The 26,357-nt window shown below is 25.9% G+C and overlaps 1 protein-coding gene across 1 annotated transcript in view; it reads left to right on the top strand.

Moving 5' to 3' along the window:
• The window catches only part of LOC136970207 (protein qui-1-like), a 46,245-nt gene that overhangs the window by 5,751 nt on the left and 14,137 nt on the right, over positions 1-26,357 (top strand). Inside the window, exon 2 of the mRNA XM_067264630.1 lies at positions 26,101-26,257. Coding sequence (XP_067120731.1) covers positions 26,137-26,257 — 121 coding nt within the window. The 5' untranslated portion in view covers positions 26,101-26,136. The remainder of the gene's footprint in view (positions 1-26,100; positions 26,258-26,357) is intronic.

The following is a 26,357-nucleotide window of genomic DNA, read 5'->3' as shown; positions in this document are numbered from 1 at the left end:
ATCTGTCAATACTACGTACTACTGCTGTTGCTGCTGCTTCTGCTACTACTACAGCATTAAAGTAGCAGCTAGGAGAGGTATGTTTCGAAAGTAAACGTTGTTACGCGAGTGGAATTTATAAAAAGTTAAGTTGCTGTTATTGATTTATATGTCTTAAATGCTACTAAGGTATTAAAGATTATTCAAATTAAAGTAAATAAACTAGTGCTGATACTACTGAGAAGTTAGCGGAGAAATTTTAATATTGATTTATAATGATATTCTTATATTTGTTATTAATAAAAACGCTGATACTCTACTGTTTAATCTGATAAACAAGTTGATATTCCTTACGTTTAGTGTTACTATTCCTACATTTGATACTGATAAAAATGCTGATACGTCGTATTCCTACGTTTAGGAAGCTTCAGAAGATTTGCTACTATTAAAATGCTGACAATGAGGGATTTTGAAGTGTTTTAATATAAAAATTCCACCCGTTGAAATGCCCGTTTATTATTGTTTCATTACAGAAAATCTTCTGTTACTGATGAGTTTTGATATTGATATCTTTAATTCACTATTGACAGGGCAGTATATCAATATCAAAGCTCCTTAAAATAGTTCATTAATATTAAAACAAATGCTTTCCTTAAAGCAATACGGCTCCTAAGAGGCTTGTATAAATATATTAAACTCGCTCTTGACAAATCATTATATCAATATCAAAGCTCCTTTAAAGAAATAAATCTCCTAAGGAGCTTATAAACTATTATATAAGAAGATCGTAAAACTCTACGCTAACTAAAAATCTCACGTATCTTTGTTTCCATACTTACTAGATAAGGTGTCTACGAAAATAATACTGCTGTTAATGTTGTTGCTGCTACTACTACAACTACTGTGCCTCTAGTATTGTTGCTGCTCTTACTACAGCTATGCTACTACTAATACTACTGCTACTACAATAACAAAAACTACTACTACTATCACTGCTACTATACTGCTACTACACTGCTACTACAATTATTATTATTATTATTATTATTATTACAGTAACAACGGTAAGAACACAATCAATAAAAAAATAAAACTAAAGGACAGAAAAATCACAGCAACACGGCCATCACTACGGAAACAAAAATGATTCAAAGAGGAAATTAATTATTATTTTGACAAAGAAAATTTGTTGGAAATAAGATCCAAGACATTTAAGTTGATTAATGGTTTTAATTACTACCGGAGATTTGACAAAATAATTTTCTAAGGGGACTATTTATCTATAGAAAAAAATTAGGAAAGTTATCATCACGAACTGTCTCTTTTCCATAATTTACGCATCTTCAACGAGAGAAAGTATCAAACAAAGCGTAACTTTTCAATTGTGTTTATTGTGATTTTCCCCCCTCTCACCGAAGATAATGGAGATTTAGCATCTGCTCTTCTTCATCCTAAGAAGAATCAATTTCTTATTAAGCGATGACAACTTCTCTTATTAATTTCTTCCGTTCCACTTATTATACATATTTTATGCACGTCTGACGTGTTTTTTGCTTGGTTTTTCTTAAAATTTTTAATTAATTTATTCTATTAATTTGAAAATTTACAAATGTTTATTCACTTCTTGCATATTCATAAAATTTCTGTACCTTTTTATTTGTTTTGTGCACAAAAATTTTATATTTTTAACTATTGATATATTCTGCATATTTGAACTTCTTACGTCTTAAAGTTTTTATTTATTTTGTAGTTTTCCAATCATATAAATTTTAAATATATTTTTCTTGCACATTGAAGAATTTATTTATTCATTAGTTTATATCTTTTTAAGATATTTTCTTACTTTCCTCTTTATATTTTTAAATATTTTTACGTTTAAAACTAATTTTGACATATTTATTCAATTTATCTTCTACACCGATGTGCAAAATATACAAAAATTGAGATTTTTTAAATATTTAAATTATCATTTTTACTTTTATCCATAAGAAAACGTTTATAATGTGATCTTAAATTGTGCCATTTTGCACATTAAAATGTTTGTACTCGTTAAACTGGAACATATCCTAAACTCTTCATTCCAACAGAACTAAAAAGAAAAATAAACACATTTTTTTATATAGGCAGTATTAATGAACATATTTCCCAGCATCTCCAATATCTTCAGCATCTCTAATATCCACACCACCCCCATCATCTCCAACATTTTCATTACCTTCATCATCCTTATTACTCTTAGTAGCACTTCCAGTATCCCAAGCGATCCTTTCCAACCACTGGTTGAATGGTTAAAACCGCTAAACATCAGTAGTTAGTCGCAGATTCGGATTACCCGCCTAAAATTCAGATTTTTTCTCGTGTAAAACACCTAAATAAGGGTAATTTTTTCACAGAAAGCCCTCTCGGAAGATTGCTCTTGCTTTCATCTTTCGATCAATTCAATGCAAAATCCGGCATCTCTTCTTCACTCATCCGAATTCATCTGTAGTACATTTAATTTTTGGAATATTCTAGAAAATGTTTGTAATATCATAAAGAATTTTTGATTCTATAAGAAATTTAATTTTCATATAAACATAATTTTCTTTGCTTTCAAATCCTCTGAAAACAGACGTTTCTTTTCCTTCCTCCACTTCTTCGAACGTATCGAAATTTTAGAACTAGAATTTTTTCCTTTTGTGCTTGAAGTTTTTTGCTTTCATATTCCAGCTGAAACCTCAGAACTGTAATCTTTCATGTCTGGACTCATAATTCACAATCTTCGATATAATCTTCGGCTTTTATCTTTATTTTCATCCCTCATTTTTCTTTCTTCTTGAGTATCAGAGCTTTAGTTTCCTCCAAATCTCATAATCTGGATAGATCCCGATAACGTCTCTAACGAGAAGAGTTATGTCTATGCTTATGCTTTTATTTATGATTATCTATACGCTTGTATGAGTGTAAATGAGCATACAAATGAGTCATACGTACGAGCACAGACTCATTTGTATGCATTGTAAAGCCACATGCTTACGCTTATTTTCTGTTGTATAGGCTATACATTCATAAATTTATGCAAACACAACATTGCAATGTATACAAATAAGCATAATCTATGATTTTGTATTGCACGTATGATTATGTAAATGTTACGTACAATACCTATAGTCATGCTTATGTATGTCTTTATAGCCAATATCTATACTTTGTATACCTCTTCGGTAGCATTTTGTTTATATTTTTATGTAGGCCTATATGTTTGTGTGCATACTGTAGACATGTTGGTGTATTTGTAAAGCCTGTATATGCACTTTATACGTCCTATTATGCTGTATATTTGCATGCCCATTTGTACCTGTTTACTTCTTTATGCTTATACTTATATGCATTAATGTATGTACGCGTTGCAGACTTATACAACATTACGTTTACATATTGTATGTATAGACTTAGGTAGAATACAGCCTACATTACATACATATATAACTATACATTTATAAGTGATATAGTGATATTAGGCATGTATATGGTATACGAGTAAAATGCGTACAAGCGAGCCTAAGATGCGTAATTTATTTATATGTATATAGTTTGTATGCAAATTTATAAACACGTAGTACTTAGAAGCAAATATTAAACAGCCATTACGTCTATTTATTTTGTAACAATGTATGTAAGCTTTTGTATGTTCACTTGAATAAATTCCCTTTAAAAATCACAAGAGTAACAATAAAATCCATCATCCCTAGAGGGATTTTTTTCTATTCTCTACAGGGATTTTTCAGGGAAAAATATCAGAGAGAATAGGATAAAGGTAAACAATATCGATATAACGACTTAAGCAGCTTCTGTATGACGAAAAATCGATTTTATAATAAAATTTCGATTTACTCGTTCGAAAAAAGAATCGATTTTTACTCCTCTTCGATCCAAATTTGCATACAGAAAGTGAATAATTATAGAAAATCGAAAGTAATGCTAAAATGTCGATCTATTGATGAATAAGATTTGAATTTTAGAATAGAAATCCTTTCAGAAAAACAGTTAGAATGAACAATTAATCAATTATTCTAACTTAATTTTACATTAAAATTCAAAATTTAACAATTAATCAAATATTTTAACTTGGAAAATAATATTTTGATACATTTTAACTGAAAATATTGGACCTAAATCATAGAACATGGTTTCTATAGAAGAGATCCTTAAGGAAAAAATGGATCAAATTAATAATTAATCTATTATTTTAAGTTTAATTTTATAAAGAAGTTAACAATTTAACAATTATTTAATTATTGTAATTAAAAAAGTTCAAAATTTAAACATAATATTTAAAGAATTTAATGAGATTTTTGTGTGTCTTCTTGATCTTTCTTATTCACAAAGACAGGAGTTGAAAGATAATGCGAGTTACTCGAGACCATTAATGCAACTCTATTAGATGCAATTAAATAGATTCTTCAAGCATTGAAAACAAAATTCGTGATGTGGATTCAAAATCCTTAATTCTCAAAGCTAATTCGGTTATCCAACTGATTAATTCGTGGTTTAACTTACGTATTGAAGGCAAGTTAATTAAAAAACTTATCAGTCGATCGCCATTAAATTCTTTAAGTGAATTGCTAACTTAACGTGCCGTAGATTTACTGAGCATGTTAATTCAAGCTTTTATAATTACGTATTTATGGGTAAATTTGCATAACTTATAATCCGTAAGGCAAATCTGTATAAAATTTGGAAATTAAGTTATCAATGCTATTTTATTTAAGCCAATTAAATTTAGTTGATGTAAACACGAAAGATTTTGAATTATTATCAAGAGTTCATAGGTTAAGAATGAGCAGGCCAAACTTCAGGAAATTTAGTTTATATGTAGATAATCCGATTACAGAATTGTGCACTGAATTTTGTTTAGATGCGCTTAACTGATGACGAGATATTGACGAACAAAACTCATCAGCATCCTCATCTCCATCCTCATCCCTATTCTATTATTTTAATTTGAATGGAAGCTTAGAAAAGAAAGATTTATAAGTTCAATGTGATATCAACTTCAACAAAGAAAATTGATCCCTCACACCATTAACAATGAACCATCACTATCGAAAAAGATTTTATTGATGATGTTATAGATTCTTAGAAATGTCATTGTTATCGGATTACTACCAGAATTTTCTGCCAAATAAACGTAAAAAAGAGGGGGAAATATATATATTTTTTGATGAATTATTTCTTCTACATCTAAGAAAAAAATTTATTTTTCTCAATCTTTCGCTTTTACCTTCTGGAATTCCCTATTTTTTTACATGGAATTTAAGATGAGAACCGAAATTGCTTTTATTTACTCATTTCTCAAAATAAATAGGGTAGATGTACCAGTTTTGGCCAGTGTAGTACCAGTTCTGGCCAGAAAACAAATTTAACTTAAAAATATAATCACAAATGAAACAAACTTGTATTGTTAACTGTGTGAACAGTTAACAATAAAAGTTTGTTTCATTGGACAGATTTGAATATGTGGTGATTATATTTTTAAGTTAAATTTGTTTTCTGGCCAGAACTGGTACACTGGCCAAAACTGGTACATCTACCCTACAAATATTAAAAAGTAAATAATCCAAAAATCAATTAAAGAATGTAACTATAGTGTTGTAAATAATTACAAATAGCTTAACTCCATTAAATTAACTTCATGAAAAATTCCGAATAAAAATATTTGGTCGGATAACGGATCAACACATAGACAGACAAATAATTTATGTAGAAATTTGGATATAGGAAAAAACGCACCAAAGAATTACTGAGAATAAACTTCATAGCTATTACAGTTCATGAAAAAAAACGAAATTTTTGTTTAAAAACCCTACAGTTGATCGCATGAAAAAAGTTAAGAGAATTTTTAAAATTAAGTAAATAGTGTGTTCTAACAACATTCCAAATACATAAAATGTGCTTTAAATGTTTTAAATTTTCTAGTTTGTCAGAAATTAAGCGAACAAACAACCGACATACGAAATGTATAAATTATTCGAAAAACCATTTCTTGGTTTGTAAAGCACTTAGAAATGGCTGAAGAACTAATTTTAAAACCTTAAAATTTTAATGAATAGACAATTATAAAATTAAACTTTCGTTATGTTTAATCAAAATTAAACCTTTAAATGTTTACTTTCTTCAACGATTTGTCTTTTCTCGTCAAATTTGAATCCTTTAGGCAATGAATTTCAGTTCAATAAAGGATTATAAAACTGTAAATGACGTCTATTTTAACATTCATATAATTGTCCACGCCTTAAAGTATAATTGTGATGACCTTTGACACGTTTCGACGTCGAAGAGTCGCTGGAGTTTCTTTATATAACTATGATTTATAGGGCTTGTAAGGAACTTTTGACGTTTTCTGATATCGAAGAAAAGTTTGTGGATCTCTTAAAAAATTTTTTCTTTTTTTTAATATTTATTTTACTTCAAAAAATCATTTAATAACTCAGACAATCACTACTTAAATAAAAATCTTTTTCAATTTATTATTTAAACATTTCTAAAAATATTTTTTTACGTCTTAAAGTCGTTAAAAAATTACAAATACTTAAAATTAAAGTTTAAAAATTTTGAAATTTTTAAAATTAAAGCTCTGAAAAGACAAGAGAGCCTTAAAATTAAAGTATTAAAATGACAAGAAAACCTTAAAATTAAAGCACTAAAAGAAAAAAATCCTTAAAATTAAGCTCTGGAATCACTTTAGAACTTTACATAATGGATATAAGATCCGTAATTTTATAATTCAAAAACAATTAATTGATCCTAACACAAATTTTTGGAAATTTAATTTTTAAAATTTTGTTTTAAGAAAAACATTTAAATACTCAAAAATTCACTAGAATACAAAACTAAAATAAAAGACATTACATTTTTTGAAAAATAAGGCAGATTTTTACTGTTTTTTAATATACGAAATTTATATTTTATATCTAAAATTTATAAGTTTCTGTCATAAATTTAATAAATTTATTTAATTATTCAATACTCAAACAATTCCAATTTAATGTAAATCCTTATGAAAAATTTAAATTTATTTTTTAATATTTTTTATAAAATTTTTAAGGATTTCATTTACAATTTCCCTCAAAAGCACTTTAAAACAAAAACAATTGATAAAATTTAATTTTATAATAAATTTTAAGAATATTTATCCTATTTACTATAATAAAAGATTTCAACTTCTATTAAAGTATTGTAATAAGTTCTAAGAATTAAAATCCTTAAAATTAATTAAAAATAATTAAAAGGACTCATTTAATCTCATTACATTTACGATGATTTTATAGAATAACGATCATTAAAATCATTAATAATTAAAGATAATCCTTAGGATAAGGGATTAGGACGAGTATAAGGATTAATGATCCTTAAAATAAATTATAATGATTTTTACGGATTTAAGTGAATTTTTTCCAGTATAAACAGTTTGACAGGATTTTAATAATTGATTAAAAAAATTTAAAATATGTTATTAAATTTTAAGGATAAGGATTATGTGCAGATTAAGGTACGTAATCCTTAATCTACACATAATCCTTAATAAGGATCCTAAATTTAAGGATTAAACATTACAGAATTAATTTACATCAAGATTTTCCGTCGATTTCTAAGGACTGAGGAATTAATTCTTAATAAAGGATCATTTTAAAATTTATAAGCTATGAACAAAAAATTTTTATATGCAGGATTCTGTTATAAGTAAGAATTAGAATCAAGTAAGGATATTTGAAAATATTAATCCTTAATCGGACTTTAAAAACGACGATTAAAGATGAAGGATTTAGACACAAATTTAACGAAACGAATAAGGGTTAAATGTTATAAATTTAAGTCGAATTAAGGATTTTGATTTAAAAAATTGAAAAGTTAAGGATTAGTCCTTAGAAACATTTCATATCATAAAATCTTTACCAGGAAAATAATTTGGGGTGGAGAGAAAACATCTACAAGATCGAAAAAACGAATTTAAATTTCTTCAAAAAATACAAAAATGCCCTCGAAATTGAATTTTCATTAATAGTATCTCATGTTTGCATCATCTCCCTAGTAGTTGTGTATACAAAGAATTTTTAAACCTACTCCTGCATTTCTCTTTTGATAAATCTCTTAAGTACATAGATTTTAGAATAACATAAACTAAAATCCTTACTAGTATCCAATATAAACGATAAGGATTATATATTTTATTTCATTTTACTTTTCCGGCTGTTATATAACAGAAAGAAAATATGGCGAGAGGTCAAAAATTGATCCCCCCACAAGATTTTTACATTTTTTTTTTGACTCAGAGGACCTTGAAAATTCGAGAAATGCAAATAAATAGGAGGGTTTACTCTGTATGTTGGATGTTCGTGTGACGGAAGTACGATTTCGTTTTCCCTCTTTGAAGCTTAATAGCGCCTGTGCCTTTTGTCAAAAACTTATGAAATTTTGCACGGAGGTCTGTGCATTAGAGGGATTGATGCAGTTAAATTTTGGTGGTTAAAGGTCGAGAGGGTGAGGAGAGAGAGAGAGATGATCACGTGTCATATCTTGAAGATTTTACTCGTTTCTACCTTCAGAATTAAGCTTCTAGCCATTTTATAATAACTAATAATATAGAAAGATTTCAAAATAAAATCTCGTAACAGATGGCGACACACGCAATTTTAACTTTTTTGACGGGAAAGTTACGCAACTCGTTGCTAGAATTTCTTAAATATTCAATGGAATTTTTGGAATCTAAAAGAAAAACTTTTTATTTTATCAGACGAAGAGCGAATATTTTCAGTAAATGGTTGCAGCACTTGAAAGAATTTTTTCTGTTTTTTATGACGTAATTTTATTTTTCAAGGGCAATAAATCGCGAATAAAAATCGATTTTTGTTTATGTGGTTTTTTATTTTTTATTTTTTTACGGTATTGAACTCTATTTTTTAAGATAAAGGTTAAACTATGGGTAATGCCTCCATGCGTTTAACTAGCAATAAAAACTATACGAGGACTTCGTGTTTTTAGTTAAATAATTTTATTTTTTAAACGTTTTTTAAATTTCTAAATGTATTTTCCATAGTTGAAAAATCATAATTGGACTCTTGAGTTTTGTGTGAGATGACCGTATCAGGAATCCTAAGTGAGCCAATTAAAAAAGAATTGCATATAAACAAAGATTTATTTTATAATTTTTCTAAAATTATATATGAAAAATAGCTAATAGACTAAAGTAAAAAGTGTCCTGAATAATATAATTTACTTCCTAACTACTTATCTTGTGTAAGCAATTGGAGGAAAATAAATTCGAATAAAGGATTTTTAAAAACTTAGCTAATATTTTTATGTATTTTCTACAATTTTATAACTTTTCTGAACTTTTAATTGAAAAATAATACACTTTACTCAAAGCAGAAAGTGTCCTTAATGCTATAAAATTGTCTAAAAATGATTTAACAAGCGATTGATCATTGATCAATGACACCAGTAAGCTAAATAATGCATTTTGTGAATTTTATTTACAGTTTTATGATCTCCGATATTCTAATTATATATATATAAACAAGCTTTAAATCTATCCTAAAATGAAAAATAACACGCATTCTGAGCAAGGAACGAAAAGAACTTCCATTCAAAAAGTACGTCGCTCTACTTTCAAGGATGTATTTTGTGGATGATTCTACAAATATTTAATTCTAATTAAAATTATGATATTTATTAAATAAGCTTCGAAAACTCCTCGTGAATCTATAATTTTATCATCTAACACAAACCCTGAGTAAATAATCAATGCACGAAATTAATGAAGTGCTATTTAAAACTATATTATAATTAAGTAATCATTTATTAAGATTTAAATTATTTTACATACTAATTTAATGTAAGAAATCCTTATTAAACATATCCTTAATTAAGGAACTTGGGACATTACAGGAACATTTGGGATTATAGATGAAATTTTACAGCAATAAGTGATTGAAAGTCATAATTAATTAATTTGTATTCAGAATTACATTATAGTTAATTATTCTGTTATGGGAATTTGTGAAATTTATAAAGTTTTAAGGTAAAAAATCGTTTTAAAAAATCTTTAACGAAGATTTATAATAAATTAATGGCTTTTGAGTAATCCTGAACATGAAAAATTCAGAAATAATTCGTTTAAAATTGGTCTTTTTTGAAGAAAATTGGCAAAAATGTCATAAAAAGTTCAGAAATATTAAAATATAGATGAAATTGATAAGGTTCCTTAGTAATTTTTAGTGAAAATAAATCAATCTCATAGTAATTGGTGGTAAATTCTTTTGATGATTAATCAGTTATTACATAATAAGCGTTGAAAAATTCTGCTGTTAATTAATTAATTTCATAATAATTGATGATAAATTCTTTTATAATTAATCAGTTTCGTGATTTGACAAACTTTTTTTAGGTAATTAATCAGGTTTTATGGTACCTGTACCTTATAGCGAGTTCTTCAATAAATAATCCTTTTCATGGAAATTGTCACGTGTTTTGCTGAGTAATCAATTTTATCATGATTTTTGTCACATGGTTTGTTAAATAATCAATTTCATTACAATTATTTTTTTTTTACATTTTTAGCTAAATAATCAGTTTTATGGTGACTTTTGTCACCTAAATTGATGCATTATCAATTTCATAATAATTATTATCATGTGTGTGCCTTAAATGATCAATTTTATGATAATTATTATCAATTGTTTTGTTAAATAATCAATTTCATGGTAGTTTTTGTCACATGGTTTGTTAAATGACCAATTTCGCGATAATTATTTTCACGTGTTATGTTAAATAATCAATTTCATAATAATTATTGTCACGTGTTTCTAAATAATAAATTTCATGATAATTTTTGTCACGTGTATCTAATCAGTTTCATAGTAAATGGCAAATTTTTCAAAATATTTGAAATTGAAATTTTTTTTGTAATTAATAAATTTCACGAGAAATATCTTTAATAATAAATTTACTAATGTAACAATGATTTTTAATAATTTAATGATTAAAAACACAGAAATAAAATTGAAACAAATTTACTAACGTAAAGAATTTTAAGTTAATGAATTTGTAAACATCAAATTAAAGAAAAAAATGAGTTAATTTGATAACATTATAGCAGTTTTAAATGATAAACATTTGTAACTAATGAAATTAAAATTTAAGAAAAGTAAATAAACATAAAAAGAACCAATTTAATTTGATGAAATTGAGAAAGATTTAACGCAAAAATTTATCCATTTTCGTATACAAACCTCTGAATAGCGGCCAATGACGAGAACAAAAGAAAAGTGGCCGTTATTAGGAGGTTGTTTCGTATTCAATAATATAATTTCGTAACCGTTCAATCTACATTAAGGGTGACAAAAATTAGTTAACTGATATATATTATATATTTTAAGTTACTGATTTTTAATCGTTATTACAGTAAATTAATGTTATAAATTGATTTTTGGGCCGACTAACATTTATTGTAACTTAGATTTTAAAAAATCCAGTCGTGGAGTACCTTAAAAATTGTTAAAACATAATTTTTTAAGGTATTCAGCAATCGAATTCTTAGAAAAAATATCAAATTTAAGCGTGTTTCAGTAATGAAATTATCAAGTTTTATGTCCAATTATTTGGGTTGTTTCTTTATTAAGTGCGTGACAACACGAAAAAATGATAAATTATAATGCAATCTAGAACGTCGCGATAACATTTTTTATGTCATTTTCCTTTAGTGTTTTATAAAATATTTTTAACCTTTTAGAACCTTTCTATTATCACGGGAACAACAATAATGTTGTTGACATCAAAGAGAAAATTACGAACAAGCTAGATGAAAATCCAATTATGAACACGAGAAAGCGGGGATTAGATACAAAACAAGAATTTCTGATGACTGATTAGATAAATATAAATATTACAGCTTTATAAATACGTATATAAATACATAAATTTTAAATATTTTTCCTTTCCCCTTCTAAAAAAAAAGAAAGGAAAGAGAAGAAATTTCTCTTTACATAGAAAGTGCATCGTGTACTTGATCAAACTTTGATGTTCAAGCTTCAACATATAAAAATAGTTTTTATTTGTTAACGTTGAAAATAAAAATAGATAATAAAATATTCATTTCAAAACATAAAACTTTCCGTAAAATTCGCATAAATATATTCATAACTCGATAAAATGGTTGTATAAGGCGCAGAAGCGAAGCAAAATGTGCGACTATCACGCTTTGTAAGGGTATATATTTTAGTATAAAAATCGCTTTTTATGTAATTAATTCGCTGATTTACTGTACATAAATTACACAACAAGATAAACAATATGTTTGTGAAATGGTTAACGTAATTGCTGAATCCGTTCGTATGTCTGTTCTTTGTTTTTCCCGTTATCCACACCTTGCAATTTTTATTAATTTTCCACTAAAATCTTGTTGCTGTTTTTTCATTTAAACCAAATTAAATGCGTTTTCTATTTATATCGGTTTAAATTTTATTACATTAAACCCTACTTTTCTCATATATTTATTTCAATTTAGTTTATTTTGGGCGATTTTTTATCTAAAAACATCGCTTAAATTTTATTAAATTTAAAAGAGGTTTTTACACGAAAAATGTGGCTTAAATTAAACAATTTTCTTTTTAAAATATTATTAATCTTAATTTTATTTATCTAAATTGTATTTTTGGGGAAAATTTAATTGCAATTTTATTAATTGATCAATTATTTTTTCGAATCAAGTTCTAACTACCTTAAAATATTCATTTTAAATCTATAAAAAAAAATGAAATTTAATTCCTTTTTAATTTGCTACAATCTTGAATTATTATTATTTTTTTACTTTTTAGTATAAAAATCTATCTTGTCTATATAAGCTTTTATAATTTTAAAATTAAAATTTCTTTTTAAAAAAATAGTTTTAAAGCTAGGAACAATTTCTAAAGCTTAAATTATAGTACAAGTCATATGGAATAAAATATTTTAAAAAAACAATAATAATAATGCCAGAGATAAAATCAATTCTGAAATCCCCACTTCTCTTTGACATCAGATATAGAAAATTCCTTAAATTTTACCTCTTCCATACTTTAAATATTTATAACTCTACTTAATTATACATCTTGTAATGTTGTAGAGATGACTTTCTACCTCATACAATTTATAAAGCATTACTTTGTTAACGTATTGTATTCAATTTAAAAGTATATTTAAAATTTATAATCAAATTTCAATAAATAAAATACATTTTAACCATTTTATTTATTAAAATTTTGTATATTTTTAATTATAGGATTGTCGTTGAAACATGTGATTGTTTTGTGTATTTTATTCTAGAATTTCACGAGCTACAACAATGAAAAATTGTTTCGTACATTTCATTCTAGAGAGCTTCACGTTTTACTGCTGTGCGAGATTGTTTTCTAAGAAGAAATTTAAATAGTTTATTTATTTATAATTGCATAAATTAATAATAATAAATAAAATAATCTTTAATTTATTATTTAATTCATAAAATATTAAATCAAATAATAATAAATAGAATAATTTTTTATTATTTTTTAATTACTTTACTTCCTGTTAGCAAAAAATAAAAATATAAACAGATTAATCTATATTTAATTATCTCAAATTGTTTGTTTTGATGTAAACGTTTCTATGATTAAATCTATTGAGTTTAGTTTCGTGACACGTACCGTACATACGTTTATATTTAGCTCATACGTACAGATATATTCTAGTTTTAAATAAATATTTAATTTATACAATCGTAACTTTCTAGAAAATTAGTTAATGTCTTAATTCTGCTTAATATGACGAACTGTACTGAATTTAATCATTGTATAAAAGGTCATCTGCTGAAAGCTTTAAGAGAAAACGCTTAAGTAGCTTTAGTCAAAAACGTGCTGCAACAACCTTTTGTCTTCGAGAATGAAGAAAACACGAGTCAAATAGCTTCTTTCCATTATATACATTAAAATATTACTTTAGAAATTTTTGCACGTGTTTGTTTTGAAAGTTGAAGTTGAATTTTATAAAATCATTTTATCGAAATTATCTTTCGTCTGTTTCATGTCAACGTGATAACCGTTTCAGTCTAGAATTGCACGTGTTTTTTATGAGCCAGATTATTTTGTACACTCCATTCTAATGTTTCACGTGCTATCAGAACGAGAAATTACTTCATATATTTCACTCTAGACTCCCACGTGTTACTGTAACGTGACATTATTTTATTCTAGAAGCACGAGTTACTGCAGCACGAGAGTTTTTGTCCATTGCATTCCCGATTTGCACGTGTTACTTTAATGCTAAATTATCTTGTATATTTCATTCTAGAGCTGAACGCATTACCTACAATACTACTTTTGCTGAACATCTGATTGTAACAATACAAGTCAAACTTATTTTAAATATTTCAATCTAGAGCTAAGGAGCAGAAAACAAACGAATTATTTTTTAATTATAAACTACAACCGTCAGCTGCTGGTGCCACATTAAATCAATTCCACTTCGAGTGTTTCAGATTATATTGCACATTTCGATATAGAAATCGCTACTGGAGATCATTTACGTCTCGAGAGTTTCGGATAAACATGTGATGACAGTAGTGTAGCCTTTCTCATTGTGCATGTCAGTCTCGAGCTTCTCTCTCTCTCTCTGCAGGAGCTCATTTATGTCTGGAGAGCTCCAAACATCCACACAAACTAAACCTTTAGAGCATGACTCTACTTAGCTCTTTTTTATTTTATTGTACCTGTAGATCCTTCGCTTTGTTTTAGGTCAGTACTTGTGAATAAATGACCAATAAAACAGCACTCTATACCAAATATTATCAGGCAGTTCCTTATACAGAAAATATTTATATAAATGAAACTTAAATCTATCTATACCACTTCTAAACTTTGCTTTTATGAGCTGAAATATAAATGTAATTCCTTTCAAAGTTTTATTATTACTGAACAGAATAATTCGATTTATGTATATTTGAGCTGAAAAAGTATATTTGGTATAGTAAATTTATGTATAAAAGCCGAAAATCCCTGTAGATTTATGATGATAATGATTGATGAAACGAGAATAAATGTTTGTTTGCTGGATTGATGTATCGTTATTGTTAGTTTTCTGGATAGGAAAGGTAACGAATGACATTAATAATAAATGACAACAATAATAGAATGCAAATCCTTATTGAGAATGAGCACGAATGCAATCCTGCGTCATTTATGAGCAAATGCACGAATGCATATTTATGTATCAACTAGATTTGATACGATAAATATTTAACGAACTAAATAATTAGCATAATGTCTGTTAAATATACGTATATGGAATTTTTCATCAATTTTAAAAAATTAGGAAGGAAACTTGACGTAAATATTGATCTGTTTTGACACTAAAAAACTATTACCCTATAAAAGAAGAGCGAAAAATTGATGCATTACTTGTGTATATTACATCTTTCAACCTGATAAGACTTAGAAACCAGCGACCATTGATTTAGAGAGAGTAATTACTACCTGCCAGGTTCAAAACAGTTTACGCTAACTACCTAATATATAATGTCATTATATAAGATAATAAATTGTGGTTGGTACATTCAGAAGTTCTTTTCGATGATAGTTATAACGTCATATTAACCACAATATGGTTACAAGAAATAATTCAACTCGATCAATTATTACGTCTCGATAAGTTAAAATGTATTACACAATAAACTGTTTAAAAATATATGATATTGATTCTTATCAGTCATTAAAAATAAATAAAATTCAAAATATTATTACGTGAAAAGCAATAAAATGTTCGGTTTCAATTTTATGTTATTGCGTCACATATTAAAAAATGCATATTGGATAATAAATAAGAAAAAACTATGTTCAATAACGTGTATTATTACGTAAGAATGTAAAATTTTGACATATTACGTAATACTAGAATGTTTTAAAAATTACTGTAATTGCGTAATAAAGAGAAAAATGTTTATTGTTACGTCACCATTAAAAATTATGTGACGTAACAATATCGTAAATAGTAAAAAAGTGTAAAATTACGCATTTTTACGTCACAATAACCATTATAAGCCGGAAAAATTTACATTCTTGCGTAGAAAAAAAATACAATTTAAATACGCATTATTACGTCACAAGAACAATTAAAATTCAGAAAATATTTATTGTTACACAACAAAAGAAAGCTAAACGATAAAATATAACTATAATTAGGTATTAAATTTTAAAAAATGATAAAACTGTGCCAAATTAAAAAGAAAAAAGTCATTGAACAGTATGATTTAGTAATATTATCACACTAACAGCATTCCAGAAAATACTTTCCGTGACGTAATAGCACAGTATTTTTAGAACACAATCAAGAGATAATGCCGAACTTTCTTTAGTTCTTTACGACGTAATTTTTTCTATCAATCACCGTATATAACACTTCGTTATTTTTGAAAGGTAGACATAATGGCTGTCTACCTTACTACAAACGTCAAATAATTTCGATTTAAATACCATTTTCTTATCATTTCCATTTTTAAGACGTCTTACCAGGCTACATAATTGATTGATATATTAAAATTAATAATGAAAAGATAAATAAATGATAAGGAATTTTTCGATTATCCTTAACGTAATTCTTACGTCTACGACGACACGCCAGTTGACAATTCTATAAATAATGTACAGTACATTCATCTGTATATATATATAATATAATATAATTATATAATCTACTGTATTAAAAATAATAGAAATTATTCTACACTTTATTATGATAAATTGAAAAAAGTTTTAACTATTGACATGATAATAAATAACATTACATTCTCTTACAACAATTATCTCAGTTGCTTCCTAGATAATTTTACATAATTATTTTCGATGCATTAGGTATAGGTAATTGAAACTAAGCATTAATTAGTTATATTATATTATTATCTTGTTAATAAATTATTAGCAATTAAGGATAATTTAATCATTATTGCTGTATAGAGCTATTGATAATCGCCTTTAAGTTGTTTCCTATAGAAGATAACCTGTAGAAAAAATATTTGTAGATGAATTATTACATAATATTTGCTTGTTATAGATTATATATTTAAAAGTTAATTGTTATAGGATAATTTCAGCTACGTAGATGGACACAAAGATTATCAGAAGGCATCTGCAATATCGTATACCTTATGACAATATATTTTTCGTATACCCTAAAGTTTCGTATATCTCCTAAGAGAGATGATTAGAGGTTGATAGGCCAATCTATGAGATACTATGAGCCATGAGCCAGGAAATTATATTTGCCTATTATCGTTAAAATTTTCTACATAAATTATTTTCAGAAATATCATTTAATTATCTTGAAAACCGAATTTCATTTGTATCCTTGCCAAATATATAATTTATTTGGCAAGACAAGAAATTTTTTGACTTAAATATAGCAACTTTATGACCTTATCTGTCGATTATCTGGACAATTATATAGATAATTTAAGTACTTTTTTATTTAAACTTTTATCTATTTTTCTAGATAATTATTAAAAATTGTTTTTTTAATCAGATAAACTGCTATAGGACACTGTTTCATGACATGATCTATAATTATAGATTAAATGTAATAATTTTATCTACTTATCTATACATATGTATAGGTGATGTAATTTTACAAGCTTGTTACATGGACAATTATAGTTCTAGGTAATTATATAAGTTATAAGCAGGTATTCTATAGTTTTAACATTATGTGCTTTATTTGTTTTTAAAGAATTTGAAAGGTTATCTCTCTTATCTGTATTATCTAAACAGCTAGATAATATTACACATTAACTAATTTTATCAATTTTACAGCATCTGATTCTGTAAGAAAAATTAAATACAACGTGCTAGTGTAACATAATTTGAAAAATTTTTAAGCACTTTTATGACACATTTTCTTAAAAGATTACAGAAATACTGGTTAAATAAATGGTTTAAGAACCTATTAAAATATTTATACATTTTATCTAATTCTTAGAAATTAATTTGTATAAAAAAGACATAGAATTTTCATCACTTTCGACCTCCAGATATATTTTACTTACATTCATCCTCATAATTAATGCTGAGGGAGTAATAAATATTCCAACTAATTATATATCATCCTCAACTCCAATCAACTAAATCATTTAGAAGGAAATTATCTTCTACCAACTAATAAATTTAGTGATTATCTTGGAATTCTACTAATAAATTTTAAATTAGATTCTCATTCAATTTTCTTCTAAAATATTCAGAATAATCCTCATTAATCACTTAAACAAACGTCGAAAGATATCAAAGAAAGTAGACAATACCTAAGATAAAGCTTTAAAAATACTTTAAACGACTAAAAAATAGATTAAGTAAGGTTACTTTCAGTTAAATTACTTATTTTAAAGGGATTTAACATGGTTTTATGTCATTAAAAATACGTTTATCTATCTTTAAAATTCTCATATACGTTATTGATTTAGAAGCGTGCTTTGCAGGGAAGCGCGCATTCCTGGTATTTTCCCAACACTAGTGAAACACTTAAGAATGGAAACGTCACCGTAAACAAATATTTTACCCAGCTACTGGAATATTGGCAAACTTTCGATCGCACCTTTTTCACCTTTAGGTTGCTCAGGTATAAACCAACAGCGCTTGCCTGGTAGTTGCCCGGGTAACTGTACTTGGTGGGTGTTTCCAGTCATTTCCTACCTTCTACAATCGTTTTACATGTTATTTCTTAGATACAACAGCTTACTCGACGTTTCAGGTACGTCATTTTTTACTTCTTTTATAAATAATCAAATAATTAAAAATGCATAAACTGGTAAAATGAATATAAAATTTTTTTAAAAATATACACGCCTTTCTATATATATATATATTTTTTTCCTTTTCGGAAATAAATTGTATTTTTTAGAGATGTTATGGATTTTTTCCTGTTTTTTATATATGGAAATTAGAATTTTCGAGTTATGTTTTGCATTATCTGAGGCAACAGTGCATAAGAAATAAAATAAATTCGTATGAATGATTTTACATAGCTTTGAGGTAGAAATCAGCAATCTCCTCGAAGGACAGCTTCTTTTTATTTATATATAAATATATATTTATTAAATGTCAAACAAACAATATATATATATATATATATTTATAATTTTACATCTTTTAAATTTGTTTTTTCCTAAACCTTTACAATTATTTATATACATTTTTATAGTAAAATTTAAAATTTTACTACTTTTTACGCTAAGAAGATTCTTGTAATTTTAAACAATTTTTAAAAATTTTAAAATATAATTTTTTGAAATTCTAAGAAAACAATGGTAATCTATAAAGCTTAAAATTTCTTTCCATTTTTTCGTTATAAGCTTTTTAAATTCTTGTTTCTTGTAAATCTCTTAGAAAACTCAACTTATGAGCTTTTCAAGATTTGGTTTCAGTCTGTTGCGATTTTTTTACAGAAATCTAAAAAACTTTCAATTTATAAAAATAAGCATATACAGTATATATACGGTATAATAAAGATTTTATTACATTTTAAGTCAATTGAACATTAAATTTAAGCTCTAAATTTAATTTTATTTACTACCAGAAATAAAAAGATTTAGATAAAAATGTCTATAATACGATTTTTTCTTTACTTAATAATGTAACTGAAAATGTAATTCGCAGAGTGAATTTTTTGATAAATCCCACAAAAAGCTTTAATATTTTTACTACTATTTGAATGAAGAATTTTTGGATTTTTTTGGAGTAAAAAAGAATCCATTCTTATAACACTGTCAAAAAAATTATAAAGAAAAGTTTTATAAAGATCAGTTTCTTAGCTTTGTTAAAGGAAAAAATTAAGCAAATTTTTTAAATATCAGCTTCATAATATTGTTGAAAAAGATCGTTTATAAAACATTTTAAAAAATCAATTTCATATCATTTAAAAATATTTAAATATGTTTCATTATATTGTTGAAGGAAATGATTTAATTCATTGTCAATATCAAGCTATTGTTTAAACAAGATCACTTTCACGACGTTGTTGAAAACAATCATTAAAATAAATTTCATTCCATTTCTTAAGTGAGGATGATTTTCACGATTGTTTGAAAGAAGGCATTTAGCAAAATTTTCAACAGAAAAATAAATCAATTTTTAAACTTTGTTAAAAATTGACGATTAAGAAATATTTTAATTGTTTGTTTTTGACATTTGTGAATAATGCCACGACATTGTTACTTCATGGCATTGCTAAGTCATTTATCAAAAATTTCAAAATCATTCAGTATCAGTTTATTGTTAAAAAGTGATCAATTTTATGTCATTGTTAAAAAAGATCATTTAGTAAAAATTTTTTAAATTTTATTATGAAATTGATCATAAAAGAAATATTTTAAATGCGTTTCATGACATTGTTGAAAGAGAAAATTTTATAAAAAGTTTCAATAAAAATCAGTTACATGACATTGCTGAAAAAGATAATTCTCGTGGCATTGTAGAAGAGATCATTAAATAAATTTTAAAAAAATCAAATGTAATGATAATAATAAACCGACCAAAGTATAACAAACTTAAATTCATTTTTCTTTTAGAAAACTTGAAAATGATTTTATATATATATATATATATATATATTGAAAAGAAAGCAAACATACGAAAGAAAATTTTCTTATACTTTCATTTACGAAAGAGAGAGAAATAATAATTGGTTTAGATATACAAAACTCTATGTTTATCTTTTACCATTGAAGTTTTCTATTTATATAAGTTTAATTTCAAACGTGTTTTATTTGCTTGAATTTTGAAAATGCAGAACAAATGACTTTTTATATGTAATTTTATATATACTTATATAAAAGCTGGCTTATGTATCTCCAAAACAATCTTTCTTTAATCGCTGAATTTATTTACTTATTTTTTTGCGTTTGAAATAATAAAGAATCACATTATTATGTTATTTTTTCAAATATTTATAATGTTAATAAGAAAATAATAAGCGATTTTTAGTTTATTTATTTATTTATTTTCGTAGGATTTTCATCGCTGAACAATCTCTCTAATTGCTCTTTTCTTGTTTATTTAATAACTTTTTTATATTCACTCCACCGTTAATCTAATTTTGTTGCAATTTTGAAATTGCAAATCTACAAATTCTCATTCTGTCCGTCTGTCTGTCTGCCGTTCTTTAATCTCGAGAACGGTACTAGATAAGTGAAAATCAAGACCAGATATGGAAAGCTTAGAGGCAAGAAACCCAGATTATTAACCATATACCAACTTACGGTCTAGATTGGAAGTTATATGAATTCAATTCAAAAATTTTCCGGCAGGACTTTATTGTTATAAGAAAAGGCATGATGTAGCGGGGCAAGACACTACTAATTTAAAATAGAGAACATATATTTTAAATTAAACAAGTTAAAAATATGATTATTACGTACTTTTCCTGCTAGGAATAGAGTCGTGCCGGTCATCTTCCTTTCATGGAAAATGTTTAAATTGAAAATAACATGCCTTCCGGTACAAGCCAAAAATTCGTATATAGTTAATAATCTGGGCCTCCTGCCTCTAATCTTCCATATCTGGTCTCGACTTTCATCTATCTGACTACGAGATTAAGGAAGGACAGACAGAAACGGACGACAGTGGAAATTTACAGTTTTTTTTTTTTTTTCAAATTGCAGCGCAACAATTTTAAATAAAGGTTTACAGGAATATTCAAGATGAACCTTAAAATGCATTCGTTTTGTGGAATTTCAAAAATTCTTTATAGAAATAAAACTAAAAGAAATTCAGTTTCACAATTTTATTGTAACAAACCATTAAGTTTTCATTGCATTGTCAGTTTCATTGCATTAACAATACAACGAAATTGAAGAAGATTATTAAGCACATTTAAAAACGCCAGCAACGAGTTGCATAACTTTCCCGACAAAAACATTTAAAATTCCGTGTGGCGACATCTATTATGATATTTCATTTAAAAACTTTTCATTTAAAAGCTTAATTTTGAGGTTAGATATTAGTGTTATAAATGTTAAATGATAATAACTAGTAAAATCCTCATTAAGTCCGATGCTACTCGAGATATGACACACGACCCCCTTCTATCTCTCTAACCCTCGACCTTTAACCCCCAAAATTTAATAGCATCGATGACTTAATGCACAAATCTCCCTGCAAAATAGATCAATAAAAACTAATGCATTTTAACAGTACTATAAAACTGATTTTTAAACAATTCTTATAAATTTATTATTATTATTTACGCCATTTACACGTTCAAAATACTTTAAAAGTAATCTAAAAATACCACATTTTAAACCCTCAAATACTGAAATAATTTTTACTATTTTAATTATACTTCTAAACAATTTATTATAAAGCTCAGTTTAAAACAAGTAAAACGGCAAAGCCGTATTTGGGAAAAGACTATGTCTCGGAGACGCACTACTAAGCGGGATCACCTTGACGCTCAAGACGGGTCTCGTTCTCTTTCTCCAATCTTCTTTGATATCGCTGGTTTTGAGCGCGATATTTCAAACTTTGCCGGCCTCGGTAACGACCACGAGGTCGTCCACGATACATTTTCGGTGAAATTAACCTATCCAATTTCTAAATTTCTCTCCGTTGCGTGTCGCCCGGGGTTGAATTTTTGTCAATGTGTAACGAAGATTTCCCGTGTTTGAAAAAAATAATCCTGGCTATCTTATCGTCCGAAATTATTTTTTATTTTGCACATTCAATATATATATGGCGCTAATCGTTATAATTTTATATTAAAACTAACTTCTGAAATATAATTTGTTTTCTCTTCACATTTATTAATTGTATATATATATATATACATACAATTAATTTAATATAAAATTATAAGGACTAGCGCCATCTACTTTCAAAAACGTTCCGATGCTGAAACGAGATATCTCGGGTCAACCGGTTAAGGTCAGCGTGTGACGACGAAAGATATATCGGGAATAACACGGGAGTCCCAAATGGGTCTTTTAAAAATTCGTTTGTCAAAATTCAATTTCACAACGTTCGCATTTCCAACTTCCCAGCGAGCAACGCATGCACAAATCTCGTACCATTGCCTGTTTGTAGAGAGTGTCGACATTTCGTATTTTATTTTGAATCGGTTCTCGGTCCTCTGAGTACCTACAAGTCTGGTTTTTTTATGTGCGCATGATTTAGGCACCTAATACTCTGTGCCGAATTGCAACTCCTGATATGTACAGTACTCCATCAGACCTCTATGCTGGTAACACAGCAAGCCGTACGATTTTATAAACAAGACATAGTCTTGTCAAAAGTAATAATCATAATAATAATAATTGTCTTTTAAAGCGTTATTAAATATTTAAATTTGAATATTTTTAAATAATTAAATAAACAAACAATGAGGAAAAATGACAAGAGCACTTCCGTTAAGTCCTTTTGATAAAAGAAAATATGAATAAATATGAAAGGAGTTTGTTTATAAAAAGAAAGAAGAAACGAGTAAATGAATAAAAATTAGAAAGAGAATGCCGCCATTTATATATCTTATAAAAAACTGAATATAAAGTAAATACGATATTATCATTCTCGACAAATAAATTTAGAAAAAAAAAGTATGTTTTATTATGAATGGCATCTTGCAAATGAAAGAAACCTTATGCTATTAGCCAATACGAATTGCTCTTCAGAAATTATTTTATTCGAAAATTAATTTTTTGAGGTTATTTTTAGGAAATATTTAAGCTTAATTATTAAGTAAACAATAGAAATTATCTTTATCTGTTGCTCAAAATATTGTTACAAATTGTTTCGAAGAATCAGTTTGCAGCCTTATTGAAAGAAAATTTCAAAAAAAAAAAAAAATATATATATATATATATAGATATATATATATGTATATATAATGAAGAACAATATTTTTAGAAACATATATTTAATAATTTTGTTTAAAAACCGCACAAATGATATATATATATATATCATTTGTGCGGTTTTTAAACAAAATTATTAAATATATGTTCCTAAAAATTTGTTTTTTTTTGTAATTTTTTTCTTTTAAAAGAGCTCATTAAGCAAGTTTCTTGAAATAACTTAGTTTAGTTTTTTGAATATAGCATTCGGAAATTCCTTAAAAAATTATTTTTTTTAGCTTTTTAGATACAGAATTATTAACAATATTTTTTTAAAAAGATAATCAGTTTTGTGGTATCGTTGAAACGAAATTATTAAATTGTTCTTTTAAAAAGTCTGTTTTATATATTTAGTTAAAAAAGTTAATCGAGTATCCTCGAAATAAATAAATAAATAAATTTTGTGGTCCAGTTGAAAAATATTTCTGGGAAAAAAATATATTTGATACTGTTGAAAAAAAGCATTGTAAACATTTCACAAAAAAGACGTAATAACCAAATTTCCAAAAAAACTTTTGTGAGTTTATTTAAATAATATCATTAAATGAACTTGAAAAATTAGTTTTGAAGCTTTATTATAAGGATAATTAATCAATTTTTCAAAAAAATCAATTTTGTGGCTTTTTGGAAACGAATTATTAAGCGTATTTATCAAAAATTGTTAACTTTTTTTGAAGGAAATAATTAGCTAAACTTTTTTTAAAAAATTAGTTTTATAGGGTGGTTGAAAGTGATCATAAAAATACACTTATTGTTAAAATAGAAATATTTTCTTTTAAAAAAAGGTTTCATGATATTAGTAAGTAAATGAAAGAAACAACAATTAAAAGCAATGGTGTAGAATTATTAAAGGAAATTGTTAATTTAAAAATAAGAATTGCTTTCACGTTATTATTAAAACGGACGATTAAGCTAGTTTTTATAAATTTGTTGTATTTATTCTGTTTCAGAACATTATTGAAACAGATTATTTATTTATTTATTTATTCGGTTTCATTGCATTATTCGAAACAGATTACAGATCACGTTTTATAAAAGACATTATAGAGTTATTTTCCAGAATAAATAATTTTTCCTTTCTTATTTTCTAGAAACTGAAAGATTATGTTTCATAAAAAGATTTATGGATAAAGTAATTTGATTATTTTACATTAAAAGAAGTGTTTAAAGCTTCTAAAAACATCAAATTTTCTTTCATTTAAGCAATGTTTTATAAAAAAATAAACATTTTTTTTTAAATCAAACAAAAAATAATATTTATTTCGACTTATTCATTTAATAGCATTTTTATATATAAACGTGTTTTTAGATGTTTAAATATAAAATGTTAAAAAGAAAAACTTTTTTAATTTTTAAAGCTACTTATATAAAATTAATAAAGTAAAATTATTACAGAAAAATTAATAAATTAATTCTAAAATAATAATTAAGGATAAAATCTTATCTAGAGATCAATTACGAGTGGATTTTTTTTATAAAATATCTTATTAAAAATTTACTTTACTTTTTGAGTAAACTTAATTTAGTTTATATGATTAAATAGCTTCAAAAGAAAGTTTAGAAAGGAAGCTTCAAAGAAACATCAAATAAAAGCTTCAAAAACAACTAGAAATAATTTTTTATCTTATTTTATTCACTTTTATTTCGAGCAATACAGCATTATCACCTTCTTAATTAATTAAGCAGCTTATATTCTAATTAAGTGAAAGATAATACCTAGATAATAATTAATTCCCAAATATATAAGCTATTAAATAAAATTGTTAAATTTTAATTCTAAGAAAATCACAATTCACATAACACTTAACTTTCATTATCTTCAAATATAATTACTTTTATGTGACAGAATTAGCATTAAGATATACATTTTTAAAACCTATTTTAGTGTTTAATAAATAAATAAAATATAAATGTAATTTCTTAGAAAATATTTACATATTTTTACTTTTTTAGCTGTTTACCCAATTTGAAGCTTAATAACTCCTATGCCTTTTGTTAAAATTTTCTGAAATTTTGCAAGTAGATTTGTATATCAAGGGCATTAATACTATTAAATTTTCATTGTTAAATGTTTAGGTAGTGGGGAGAAAAGGGATCACGTATCATATATAGAGTGGGGTCAAACTTCATAAATATTTTACTTGTTATTAAAGTATTAATATTAAAATAGCATCATCCTAACTTTAAATTTTAATCTGTTACAGGATAAAAAATGTGATTTTCATTATCATCTTCAGAAAATGGCCTATTCTCCTCTATATCAGGACGATTTGTTACAACCGATATTGCATGGAAACGTCACTAGCGTGCCAGATCCCCCCTCGAAACTTCTAAAAATATATTTAGCTTCAATAAAATCAGGTCAGTAACAATAAAATACAATTAAATTCTTTAATTATTCATAAAAAAAACTCAATAACTCTAAAGTAAAATACTACTACAGTAGTATTGTTTAATTCTT

Source organism: Centruroides vittatus, unplaced genomic scaffold (genome assembly GCF_030686945.1).
Source record: "Centruroides vittatus isolate TY-2023 unplaced genomic scaffold, ASM3068694v2 contig_19, whole genome shotgun sequence".
NCBI classification, from domain to species: domain Eukaryota; kingdom Metazoa; phylum Arthropoda; class Arachnida; order Scorpiones; family Buthidae; genus Centruroides; species Centruroides vittatus.
The sequence above is the reverse complement of the archived record's forward strand: the minus strand, read 5'-3'. Positions and strand labels throughout refer to the sequence as shown.